Below are 13,537 nucleotides of genomic sequence, written 5' to 3' on the forward strand. Positions count from 1 at the left end.
CATTGGTTCTTTTCCTAAAGCAATGGTTTGACAAATTCCTCCACCACTTGTCATTTTGAGCTGATAGTAAATTTAACAGTAGAAGTTTTCATCCAGGAATGTGTGCAGAAACTGCATGTATATGGATATGTATTTACAGTATTCATTTTAATTATCTGTCTTTTAAACCAGCATATTTGTGAAATGATTTTAAGATTCTGAGTGTATTTTTACAGTGTTTTCTTCCTTTAAAGAATAGGAAATGTTATGTTTATTCATAATTAAAATGTGATTTTACATTAGACATGTTTATTCATATGCTGATTTTGCAATTGTATCAATATTTTATTATCTAAAAACAGGAGTCAAATTCTGTAAAATCCACAGGAAAGCTATTGTTCGATTATAGATTCTTAAAGAAATTATGGGATTAAATAGGATCATTTTTTGTATTTAGTGCAACTCTAAATACAAAAGAAATTAAATAAATATAATCAAATATAATGATAATCAACAATTTATTTGAAAACATGTTGTAGGATGTGTTGCTTTGGAATAATCAAATTTATCTATTTGGTTTGAGTTATTTATTTATTTGGTCCTTCATAGTGAACTGCAGTTCCATAGAGTGGTAAAGGTGCATTATGTTTTCTTTTCCATTACAATGTGTCACACTCTGCACACAGACCTCTTGAGGCGTGTCATGGAGTAAATGTTTAACCGTCATAGCTAAGGAGAAAGCAGTCAGCATCTTAGGTTTTTATTATCTGTCTGTTGTGAACCTTGTCCGTCCACAGTGCCTTAGTCTGAGTAGGTACAAATGCCAAGCACACAGGACTTCATGAGGTCCTTAAAAGGTAGGGTTTATTTTCTGCTTCTCAAATATATGACTGTTCATGATTTGAATATTCAAATGTGTACACATGCCGTCCTTAGTTACGGCATAATTCCTCTGTGTGAAATGTCATAGCAGTGGTGGTAAGCCAGTTTACTTTTGTTTTTTATGGTAAGTGTTTTATGCATCATTGTGGTGGATTGTGTTTTTCAAAATGCTATGGTATATATTGCTGTCAATATAAAAACACACACTAACTTCAGCTATGTTCTTCCTGGTTAAACATTGCCTTTCACTATTTGAAAAACTAAATCCACAGGGAGGATATTTTTGTGTGCGCACACACACACATGCGCGTGCACACACCTACACACACACATGCATGTGCACACACCTACACACTCTCGTTGGTTTTGAAGAGTATTGTGAAAGATTGACCCAAAAGATCATGTTTCTCCAATGTTTCTGGGAGGTCATTTAAACATAATGAATGAATTTCTTTAAACATAATGAATGAATTGGATTAAAGAGAATGGAGAATAAGAATGTACTCATTTGCACTAGGGATGCAACGATACCAATTTTTTCAAACCGATCCGATACCGATACTTGGATCTGAGTACTTGCCGATACCGAGTACAAAAACCGATACTTCTACCACACACAAGTTAAACTTAACCAGTAGTAAAGAAACGACCCCACACAACTCTTTAACACAAACGAAACGTTTACTGAACGTAAGGGCAGAGACAAATACTGTACAACACATCCCTTTTTTAAACTCACATGATATTCCAATTCCTTAACCAAATGAAATACACTGTATAAATGAAATAATTCCCTTTCAAATTATATTAAACAACCCAAATTATGTTATCACCTTTTGGTAAGTGACTCACTAATATACACTCCAAAACACGTTATATAAATCCACTAAACATACAATATTCACACATGGGCTCCACACACACTCACATTCACACTTGTTGCAGGCCTGTTTGCTGCTCACGCCGGACGATGGAGAAAAATCCTCTTCTCCCCAGTAAGAGCACAAAAGTCTGACTTACAGTTCCGTTGCTCGGTAGGTCGCCATTCACCAGTCCCACACTAAATCCACTCCCTGCGGACCCGATGCTGTCTCTGCTACAGCGCGTTAGCGAGTCACTGTCCAGCTCTCCGACAGTCCATAGCGGCTGCCTCCGAGGCGCAGCCAAGCAGTCCGGGCTAGCCTGTAGCCTCGGCGGTCGTAGCTGGAAACACAGCACGGTGGTGCGACCATTGAAACAAAAAGTCACTTCACCCACACTCTGTTGTGAAGCTCTCACACGGTCAGCTTTCTAGTCACACACTCTTTTGTGCTGGTTAACCTCAGTAAAACTAGCAGAGTCTCTCACTTTGGTTCAGCTAACCTCGTGCATCTCCCCATGCAAGGTCCCGTTTTATGCTACCTTCACAGGCCTCCAGAAAATTAGAACTCTGAAAAATATTTTAACTCCCTTCAGAGTTACATACCATAAAATAATACTTTTATGATTAACGTAACAGTTTGATTGCTCTAATTACCTGTATTTACCTTGCGACATATTACAGGGCAAATTAATTTCAGGGTAGAGTTACATCACATAACATCAACTGTGAACACCTTATGTTACCGTGGCGTTTAAGTCCATGGGAATTATGAGTATCGGTTCATGGTATCGGTTAACTTTTACGAGTACGAGTACGCACACATTTTACAGTATCGGCACCGATACCCGATACCAGTATCGGTATCGGTGCATCCCTAATTTGCACATTAAAAAAGTTAATGTTTTAAGGGTTCAAGCAACATTCCGTCCTTCACACTTAATGCAATATCCAGAATCAGTGACTGGCTTAATCGTTGCTTATGTGAGAAATAACTTGCATTTCCATTAAAAATTAGTTTATTATGCTTTCATATGCCACGGACATATTTTCCCTTGCATTTTTTCCCTTTTGAATGAAGTTTTGCAACTATGCAGTTGAAACTATACAGTTTTTCCAGCTATGCAGTGGCAAAACAAGTACAGCATGTACATGTCAAAGCGGGCAGACAGGAGACAAAAATCTTATTTGCTAATTATCATGAATCTAACTTTATAATGATTAGTGGTACATTGTTGTGGCTATATATCTATCTAAATAATATATATATATATATATATATATATATATATATATGCATAACCAAGTGGCCGGCATAGTATACAGAAACATCTGTGCTGAATATGGCCTGGAAGTTCCAAGGTCAAACTGGGAGACGCCCCCAAGGGTGGTGGAGAATGACTGAGCTAAGATCCTGTGGGACTTCCAGATACAGACGGACAAAATGGTGGTGGCTAACCAACCGGACATAGTGGTGGTAGACAAACAGAAGAAGACGGCCGTAGTGATCGATGTAGCGGTTCCGAATGACAGCAGCATCAGAAAGAAGGAACACGAGAAGCTGGAGAAATACCAAGGGCTCAGAGAAGAGCTCGAGAGGATGTGAAGGGTGAAGGTAACGGTGGTCCCCGTGGTAATCGGAGCACTAGGTGCGGTGACTCCCAAGCTAGGCGAGTGGCTCCTGCAGATCCCGGGAACAACATCGGAGATCTCTGTCCAGAAGAGCGCAGTCCTGGGAACAGCTAAGATACTGCGCAGGACCCTCAAGCTCCCAGGCCTCTGGTAGAGGACCCGAGCTTGAAGGATAAACCGCCCGCAGGGGCGTGCTGGGTATGTATGTATGTATGTATGTATATATATATATATATATATATATATATATATATATATATATATATATATATATATATATATATATATATATATATATATATATATATATGTATATATATATGTGTGTATATATATATACAATAAAAATACACCCATCTCGCCCCTGCGGGCGGTTTATCCTTCAAGCTCGGGTCCTCGGGTCCTCTAGACAGAGAGAGAGAGAGAGAGAGAGGGAGAAAGAGAGAGATAAGTGATAAAATATGATGTGTGGCCTTGTTTGGCCACCTCATACAGCCAGAATAGGCATGATGGTGGAGTGGTTAGTGCTGCTGCTTGAGGGTTCCTAGTCGGGGCTTTTTTTCTTTTTTTTTTGAGTGGCACTACATGCTCTCCCAGTGCCTGAGTGCCTCATAAGTTTTAAGTCTAATCATCAAAGTAGAGAGGGTATCTGCCTCCCGAAACCAAACTGGGAGCTCGTTGCACAGATGAGGGGCCTGAAAGCTGAAGTGTCTGCCTCCCATTCTACTTTTATAAACCAAATGAAACCAACTTCAACCAATTTACTGTGAAAGGACAGAGGTTTTCACAATGCACATGTGGAAACCATCAGAAAAAAGTAGCTGGCCTTTCAACTTAATCAGCTCCAGTCAATGTTAACAAGTGACAGGAACACTCATATAACAGAGCTAGAGTCACCCGTCAGATTGAAAATAGTGCTTTCAGCAACAATAGCAAAGTGCGACCACAGCATGGCAATAATGTAATGTCATGCAATGTATGATATGAAAGGAGAGACTTTGGTAAGTCTTCATTTATGTCTGTTTTTAGATTTGACAAGGTAAGTACTGCTTGCCATGGTTGTCCTGAAAAGTAAATAATATAATGAGAATTCATTATATCTACAAACCAAGACAGATGTATCTACATGTTGTGTCACTGTTTCTCCCTCAGGCGGCCAGAATGCACAGAAATCCACAGTAAGTTCTCCTTTTGACACACTAGAATCTTTTATGCCTTGCGATGAACACGAGGGGCCTTTTTTTCAAAATGTTGTTGTACGTTGTGCTGAAATAAATACATTATTTCTGATTTTTGTCTCCAACTTGATTGGTTGTTGGAATTCAAAAAAATCTTAATATCATGCAGCAATTACATAAATTTGTCTCTGAATAAATACCAGTCCACCTGCTGACACTAAAGATTGTCAGATGGTAATGATAAATAGACTGTCTCTTGAATAGCAGTACTCTACTCTGACTACTCAAAGTGCTTTATACAACTTTTTTTTTGTACAACACCTGAGCACTTTTTCTATGCTGCTTCTACCTAACGTGTGAATACAGCAGCCAGGGATTGAAGCACTAACCTTACAACTAGTAGAAGCTCTACTTCCTGAGCCACGGCCATCCCACCAAAAAAAATATAAAGAACCTAACAGCTTCCCATAAGTGAAGCCAAAATATCTCGTATCTCTATCTCTGGTATCTGGCTGGCCCCCTCTATGTTAGTGGAGGCAAGAGTTGTTAAACTAAAACAAAGTGAATGTGAGCGAGTGAGTTCTCCTCAGATACGTTTTGGCAAAATGCTTTTTTGCCATTACTTCTTAACATTCTGTTATGGGTTCAAAGAGTTACCATTACTGTAATTTTACTATGAGTATTATACTATAAGAGTAACAGGACGGACACCTTCTTTAGCTTATATGATCATTTAGCAACAATGTGTTTCTGTCTCTCTGCACAAGTCAATGGACAGTAACACTAAAATAAAATTTGGAATAAATAATCTTGCTGCTGTTAAACTTCAACAGTCCATTATTAAACACAGTACTTAACGCAGTAATAACCAAAGGTAATATTTTATTTCAATTTTACCATCTTATAGAATGAGTGTGTGTGAGTGTGTAATAAAATTTGAACATTTCATTTTTTTCATATCATCCTCAGTGTCTCAATGTCTAAAAACATTTTCAAGGTATTTCATTAGAGCCATCTCTAGTCATAAAGAACTGATGAATAGTCCCACATATTTAAGTTCTTTGGGAGATGTCTCATTGGAGGTGGTTCTGAGGGTTAATATGCGAATTATCACATGAGCCAGTGTGTAAAATAAATCATGGATTATCATGATTGCCCCAGTCCCCCATTATGTGAGCCATCTAGGTGTGGACTGAAATGACAGGGCAGTGATGTCAAGATTCCAAGTTGTTCTCCAATGCATGCATGTGTGTGAATGTTAGATAGAAAACACTTATGTAGAAAAAGCATAATAAATTGCTTGGGTGAATAAGGCAAGTTGTATAAAGCTCTTTCGCTGCTCAGGTAGAGTAGAATAGCGGTATATAAGAACCAGTCCATTAACCACTGCAATGGGTGACACTATTGGACCTGGCTCAATGCAGAATTGTCCAATTTGGTATAGCAATATTATAATCGGGAGTTAACAGGAATATTATACATAATAAATCTTGTTGTTAATCAGTGTAACTAGATGTTTTTCTTAAGTTAAATAGTCAACATAAGAAAATGCATATATACCTTCTGTTTAATATCTGTACAATGAGAGGATGTTCTGCAGTAAACAGGCCTTCTCTGTGCTAGTTTTTTATATGAAAATGTATTGTATGATTTTAACATTGGAGTGTTAAATTGACTCTAATATCTCCTTACCTCAGTTTTACCTTTAATCCAAAGGAAGGGATTGACAACCCAGCTCTGGTCATGACTGATGATCCTGGTGAGATGTAATACACATCTTTACAGACAAAAAATTCAACAGTGAAAAACGGTGACAAACAGTGACTCCCGCTTCCTTCCAGTTGCTGATTTTTTTTCCTGTGTTTGCAAAGCCAGATCCAAGCGTGGTGCCGAGACTGTGCCACCTGAAGCGTTCAGAGGGCCAAAGCTTTGGCTTTCATCTGTGTAAGTACAGCCAGGCTTTTGAGATCACAGATCTGGACCCATGGAGTCCTGCAGAGCACAGTGGCCTCAAGGATGGAGATCGAGTATTGGAGGTGAATGAGGAATATGTGGTCAACATGGATTTTAACAGGGTTAGTATCTAGAATTTGTGCAATATGATAGTGGGTACAATGGTGGTTAGTGGTGTTTACTCAAAGCAAGCAGGTTCTGTGTTTGTAGCCTCCTAGGGGCCTTCTGTAGATTCAGCATGCTCTCCTTTTGCCAGAGGCATGGATTTTAGTATCGTTAGTGATTCTGATTTGTCCAACTGTTTAGATGTGAAACCTGTGACAGAGTATTGATGACCTCCTTGCCTTGTACCAGCTGAGATAGGCAAAGAGCCTAGCTGGATAGGGTCATGAGTGGCTGAAACCATAATTTTGTTTTCAAGAAAATGGAAGGATGGTTTCATGGTGAGGTTTTTGTGTTGTGTGTTGCATTTTTTTTAACGACAAACTTAAAATTCTGCAAAACAGCTTAGCCTTTCTTACAGTGCATACTTACTGGACTGCAATTACTTTCCATCCTTTAGAATGTGATAAATTCAATATTATTTTGTCTGTTTGACATTATCACATACTATGTAAGAAGTTATTATTAGTTAGTCCCAATCAAAAGTTTAAGACCTCTTGAAAAATGGCAAGTCATATTTTGCGTGGTTGGATCTTAACAAGGTACCAAGTTGAGCTTCAGCATGCAACAAGAAGAAACATTTTTTGAGCATGCAATTTATTGAAAACAAGAATTAAATTGAAACAGCCTGATCAAAAGTTTAGGACTACATGCCTATAAAAAGACAATTCTGTGCAAAAATGTGGATTAATTGTCATTTTCTCTCAGGTACAGTAGTCACACTGTCATGACGTTCTGATGGCAAAGGCGAAAAAACGTTTTTGAACGTTTTGGGTTGTTGAACTGCAGAAGCAGGGTCTCTTGCAGCGCGTCATCGCTGCTTTGGTGGGATGCAGTAAGAATTTCTTAAATGATCCTGAGGGTTATGGGACAAAAAGGTCAAGTAGGAGATTTTACCAGCTATGAGCCGGAGGATCCAATTGGCTGTCCGTCAAGACACTGGACCTGGACCCAAATTAAGGCTGGTACTGGTGCCGACTGCAGCCTCATAACCATCAGATGGCATCTGAAACTGGAGGGCTTCAAAAACAAAAAACATCTTCAAAGGCCTTGTCTCCTTGAATGCCACAGAACTGACCATTTGGACAAACATGGGACATTAAAGGGTGGAAGAAAGTTTTATTCTCTGATAAGAAAGAAATTAACCTTCATGGTCCTGATGGTTTTCAACATTACTGGCATGACAAGCACATCCCACCTGATATGTTTTCTATGCACCACAGTGGAGGGGGCAACATAACGGTCTGGGGACTTTTTCCTTCAGTGGAACAATGGAGCTTCAGGAGGTGCAGGGGTGTCAAACCGCTGGTGTCCAGATGTTGCAGAGAGCATCCCTCATGACTGAGGGCCCTCGTCCTGTGGTAACGTCTGGGCTTTTCAAGAATACTATCGAAAACCATCGTATTTTGGACCATCCTGCGTGTTCCCCTGACCTAAATCCAATTGAGAAGCTTCGGGGAGCGGATGTCAAGGGAATGTGAATGCTAGATACTTAACCATTTAGGTATAAGTGATATGTGTAGATAGATATGTGTATAAAACATGCCCCACTGCTCATGCAGTTTTTTTTCTATTTCTACCTAAGTGCTTTTTTAAAGTATCTAGCATTCACATTCCGATGATGCGTCGGAGAGCAACCAGGGGTTCAGTGCCCAAGGATACTTTGCACACATATTAGCGAATAATTGAACCACCACATTTCCAATTAGGTGATATCCTGCTCCACCCCCTGAGTTATAACAACACAAGGTTACTAATCTCTGGCTGTCTTCCACAGCATGTCTTCTAACCTTTCTTCCTTCTGTCACATGTTGCAATGATGGCCACCCGTCTGTAAGCCTGGTTCTGCCATTGGATTCTTCCTGTTAAAAGGGAGTTTTTTCTTCACACTGTCGCCAAGGTGCTTGCTCATAAGGTGTCATATGATTGTTGGGGTTTTCTCTTTATGTATTATTTTAGGGTCTACCTTACAATATAAAGCACTGTTGTTGTGATTTGGCGCTGTATAAATAGAACTGAATTGAACTGAATTCATGCCAATATGTTTCAAAGTCTCTGATGAATGTTTTTAGGATCTTCTTGGATCTATGCCATGGCTGATTAGGGCATTTTGGGGGGAATTAGCAGTCTAACCCACTACTAGTAAGATGTAATTAATTAAATGCCTGGTAAGTTTACAACTTCATAAAGTTTCATAGAGAATGAGTTTTAGTTGAAACCCTTCCAGTCTTCTGTGCTTTTTGTGGGAAAACTGATTTCATGGAAACTCTTGAAATTCAGTTTGAAGTAAAATGGAATAAAAACATTATCAGGACAGGCTTAAACTGTTTTAATGGATGACTGCCATACAGAAAAAGAGTAAGTTTATCATGTCTCTATGATTATCTCTCTGCAATTATCTAACAGGTTGCGAGAAAGATCCAGTCATGTGGCTTACACCTATTTCTTCTGGTGCTGAAGAAGGAAGAGTATGAATGGGTATGAGAACTGATGTTTCACACAACTATGTTTTATTCAAATCTGATGTCTTGTTGGAAACCAGACTCAGTGATTAGCACCATTTAGATCGAGACTAAATGCAGCTATTCTTAAAACAGTGACAGTCAACAACAATCTCATGTTCTAATGCTACTACACATACTGACAATACTCACGATAAGGAACTTTCCAACTTCTCCAGAAATAGTTGTTGATTGCTGAGGGATTAAAGTTAACATATGTGTGTATAAGTGTATGAATTTTTAAAAAAAAAACCTTCGCACAAAGGCAATTTTCTTTTCTTTTTTTGAGGGATGGCCTCAGAAAAGAATTAAAGGGTGAGCTGCGCTTCTTGGCTCACATGTCATATTTACTATCAACTACAGGTTGAGGCTTCCTACAGTCTATATTTTAGCCCTATATTTGACTTTAGCCCCCCTCCCCTCCCAAATTTTCATCACTTCATCACATCAATTTTCAAATTTCATCACTGGCAGCTTAGCTCAGGAGGTAGAACAATAAGTCCTCTACTAATTGGAAGGCTATTCCATTAGGGTTATAGCTCTGTTATCAAAGAAATTTTACAAGGTGCTTAACAATGAAGGACAGTGTGAAAAAACAAAACAAACACAAATTGAAACAGTGGTCCCATCATTGCACAGTTACATGTTGTTTAGATAACAATTTATGGTTAACGGGAAGCTAACAAGCCACTGATGCCATTTCATTTAACGCAGGGATGTAAGGATTTTTATTTCTCTGTTTGATCTAGTCAAAGTACTAAAACTTTATTTCTGAATCAAACCTACTGCAGATCCTCATATTTGCATCATTCATTTTGCTCTGCATTTGACTGTTAAACCCACTTTCTGAAAATACACCTAAAAAAGATTGCCTGCAATTCTTTCAAAATTTCACTTCTCTTTTGAGAAAGGTAAAGGGATATTGCTAATACTTACAGACTTTAAGTACATAGTGGACAAGAAAATGAATAGACTATCTGTAGACAAGGGACCCATACTTACTAAAATTAAGGCACTCTGGGGAGGATGGAAACTTGTGCTGATAGATATATGGCATTGTTATTGTCTCAGAGAAAGCATGTTTACTTTGTTGTCCAAGGAGTATGGAAGCTATTTCAGACTTGACTTCTTTTGTGTTTTAAAAAAATATCTACACAGAATAAATGACAGTAAGTATTAAGAAAGTTTCTGTGAAGAGGCATGGTCCAAAATCCCCACCCATACCAAGTCATGTTTTGCTTGGGGAAGAAATATTTATTTCACTCAGTGAATCATGCAAATCAATTTATAATTTTTGTATGAATAATTTAATTGTTAATGTTTTGGGTTTTTTTTTTCTGAATTTTAGATTCTGGAAGAATGAATCCAGAACCACATATTTCCGGTCACAGAATCTTGCAGATGTCTCCTTTCTCCTTTTTTCAGGCAGTGTCTATAGGCGTGGACCTAAAATTCCTGGCCGAAGCCACCAAAGGGGATCACTGGTCTAGACCCAGGCTGTGTCACATCCAAAAACACCCAAAGCATGGCCTAGGAATGACTGTTGTCTCAGTGGATGGTATTTATTTTGCTGTCACTATCTGTGACAAGTGCTAACCACTCACAAACAGCTCCACTGAAGCCACTGTACCTTCTAACTATTTTACAAGAAAGCCAAGAAGTTCCAGTGCTAATGTTCAAACTCAGTTTAGATAAACTGTTTCCCCTGGTTCTAGTCTATGTATTAACCATTAGGATCTAATGGCTAATGCATAGACCAGAGCATCAAATCACATGAGTGATCTAGTGGTTCCCAAAATGTGCAACTATTTAAGTAATTCTGCTGATTAGTTATAATATACAACAGTTTTGGTTTTTCTTTCATCAAGCATTATTGAGTAGATTTTGACTGTGAACAGACTGCGGATGTGTCAACAGGTCAAAAGAATCAATATATGGTGAGAACAGTTATTGATGGTCCAGCAGAGAAAGCAGGTATCTTCAATGGTGACAGACTGATCTGGATTAATGGACTGATGGTGTCCACTCTCAGATACTCAGCTGTCATCAAAACTGTACGGATCCTCTTTTCTCAGTCAGAATTGATGTGTGTGCTCTGTTACACTGAACGTGCATAACTGTCTGGTCTGTTTGGTCCTCAGTTGAAGAAGAGAGGGGATTCAGTGACAGTGCTTGTTATTGACAGTGACAGTGAGTCATGCTATATCAGAAGGAAAATGCCCATCATGCCTGTGGTGGCACAAAGCTGCAGCCTCCCCCACAGTGCTAAGACCATGAATCTGGTGAAGGGAAGTGATGGATATGGCTTCCTGTTGAGACAAGAAAAGCTGGCATGCACACAACAAAAAGGTGAGAGACACATTAATGGAAAGATTACATCCTTACGGAGACAAACACATACTATTAAGACAAAGCTTTTAAGTTTATGAAAGGACAAAGGGCCCCACTTTATATTCAATTTAACTGATTTCAATCCAGTTTTATTTACTGTATATAGGTCCAATTCATACCAACAGTCATTTCAAGGAGTTTTATAATGTAAGGTACTGTAAGACCCTTCAAAAGTAGAAAACCCCAATAATCAGATGACCCTCCATGAGGAAGCACTTGGGAACAGTGGAAAGGAATAACTCCCTTTTAACAGGAAGAAACCTGTTGTGAAACCAAGGTCAGGGGGGCTATCTGCTGCAACCTGTCTGATGATGAGGGGAAAGAAAAGATATCAGAGGCAGACAAGATTATGTTTATCAGCATCACTCTGAGACAGGATGTTTTTAATTTTAGCAGTATTTCACAGATAATAGAAATCAGTCCTTCATATTTGTTTAATGTGCGTATTGAAGGACATATCCTGGTCAAGAACGACTCCAAGATTCCTGACAGTCTTACTAGAGGCCAAACTAATGCTATTCAGAGTAAGTACCTAGTTAGATGCCATGTTTCTAAGATTTGATGGTTGTTACCCAGATTTCCCAATCTGTTGTTACAAAGCAGTCTTAGAGCATAAGGATGACTTCTGTAGGCCACACAGTGATGTTGTTTTTTTTTTCATAGCTTTGCTAGTCTTAATTCAGGGACCAGGATGATGAAGATGAGTTTTCTTTGGGTGCATTATCCAATCCGTTATCTCTCTGTTGATTCACCTGCTAATTATATTCACATTATTCATTCACTTTGTCTTTAGCTTAACTTAGCTTGTAGCTGACACACTAGCAGCATGGCCTTTTTATCTGTCCCTCCTGATCTTTCATGCTCAGTGTGTCAGATGTTTAGTCCTTTACCAGTAACAGAACTTATTATAAATGAAGCCTGTTTACAGCTCTGGAGGCCAGGATTGCTGAATTGGTGCGGGACCCTTAAAGAAATCTAGCTAGCCAGGCCCCTGTAGCCAATGCAGACGGAGGTAACGTAGCCACCGTAAAATTACAATTCACATCGGCAGCAATGACCCCCAGTTATTTCAATTGAAGGTCACTAAAATTAATATTGAATCGCTGCGTAACTTTGCCAAAAGAAAGTTGGACTCTATAGCTTTTTCTGGTGTCCTCCCCAGTCAGACCAGGAGTAACATGTTTATCTGCATGTTCTCCTTGTTCTCCTAATAGTTGGGAAAAATCTGGGGGGAAAACCTGATCTTACTAGGAGAGACAACATCCATTCCACTTCTTTCACATCATGTCTCTATCCTGTCTTTATCCGCTCACACACAACCGGTTGCAGCAGATGGCCGCCACTCCCTGATCCTGGTTCTGCTTGAGTTTTCTTCCTGTTAAAAGGATTTTTTTCCTTCCCACTGTCCCCACTGTTAAACATATAAACTCATGTTTAATTGTGTATTGTACCGTTATTCGATCTTCGATCTCATTAGAACAGTGTGCAGTGGGATGCTTGGAGGGCAGGCTGTCAGCTTCTCAACTAATCAGAATTACAAATCATACTTTTGTTTCCTTTACTGTACTTCACTGCTGGGTGGGTGAAACAGGCTGTTTGGAAAATGGAGCTAAGCCTTGCCCAGGCTTAACTATCTATACTAAGTATACCAAGATGTAATCAATTCATATATTCCTCAAAGTCAGGAATATATACATATTTTTCAGGAAATGTTAGTATTAATCTAATAATAATCTTCTGTGACCCTTAGTTCATGTGCTGAGAGAAGTGGATATGGGGAGTCCAGCTGAGGGTGCAGGAATGGAGGATGGAGACCTGCTGCTAGCTGTCAATGGAGAACCTATTGAGTCCATGGAGCATGAAGACATTGTTAGAAAGATTAGACAGAGTGGTGATAAAGTCTCGCTTACAGCTATATCTATTCCAGGAAGAGACTTTTACAGAGAGGCAAGTACTATCATATCAGTACAGTCACACAAAAATAGTATAACACGTAGTGT

At 39.0% G+C, this 13,537-nt stretch overlaps 1 protein-coding gene across 3 annotated transcripts in view; it reads left to right on the forward strand.

Annotated features, from left to right (window-relative positions):
* The first annotated feature begins 533 nt into the window (after nucleotides 1-533).
* LOC120443675 (Na(+)/H(+) exchange regulatory cofactor NHE-RF3-like) overlaps nucleotides 534-13,537 on the forward strand; it is a 182,452-nt gene continuing 169,448 nt past the window's right edge. For 2 of the 3 annotated variants that reach the window (XR_005615587.1, XR_005615586.1), the window contains exons 1-9: nucleotides 534-836; nucleotides 4,505-4,530; nucleotides 6,247-6,289; nucleotides 6,406-6,605; nucleotides 9,052-9,123; nucleotides 10,572-10,704; nucleotides 11,064-11,200; nucleotides 11,288-11,495; nucleotides 13,288-13,484. Coding sequence is in view for 1 of the 3 variants with exons in the window: in XM_039622900.1 (XP_039478834.1) it covers nucleotides 800-836; nucleotides 4,505-4,530; nucleotides 6,247-6,289; nucleotides 6,406-6,605; nucleotides 9,052-9,123; nucleotides 10,572-10,704; nucleotides 11,064-11,200; nucleotides 11,288-11,495; nucleotides 13,288-13,484 (1,053 nt within the window). In the remaining 2 variants the exon portion in view is untranslated. The remainder of the gene's footprint in view (nucleotides 837-4,504; nucleotides 4,531-6,246; nucleotides 6,290-6,405; nucleotides 6,606-9,051; nucleotides 9,124-10,571; nucleotides 10,705-11,063; nucleotides 11,201-11,287; nucleotides 11,496-13,287; nucleotides 13,485-13,537) is intronic. The other variant, XM_039622900.1, reaches the window with a different exon arrangement.

This window comes from Oreochromis aureus, linkage group 14 (genome assembly GCF_013358895.1).
Source record: "Oreochromis aureus strain Israel breed Guangdong linkage group 14, ZZ_aureus, whole genome shotgun sequence".
Classification (NCBI taxonomy): domain Eukaryota; kingdom Metazoa; phylum Chordata; class Actinopteri; order Cichliformes; family Cichlidae; genus Oreochromis; species Oreochromis aureus.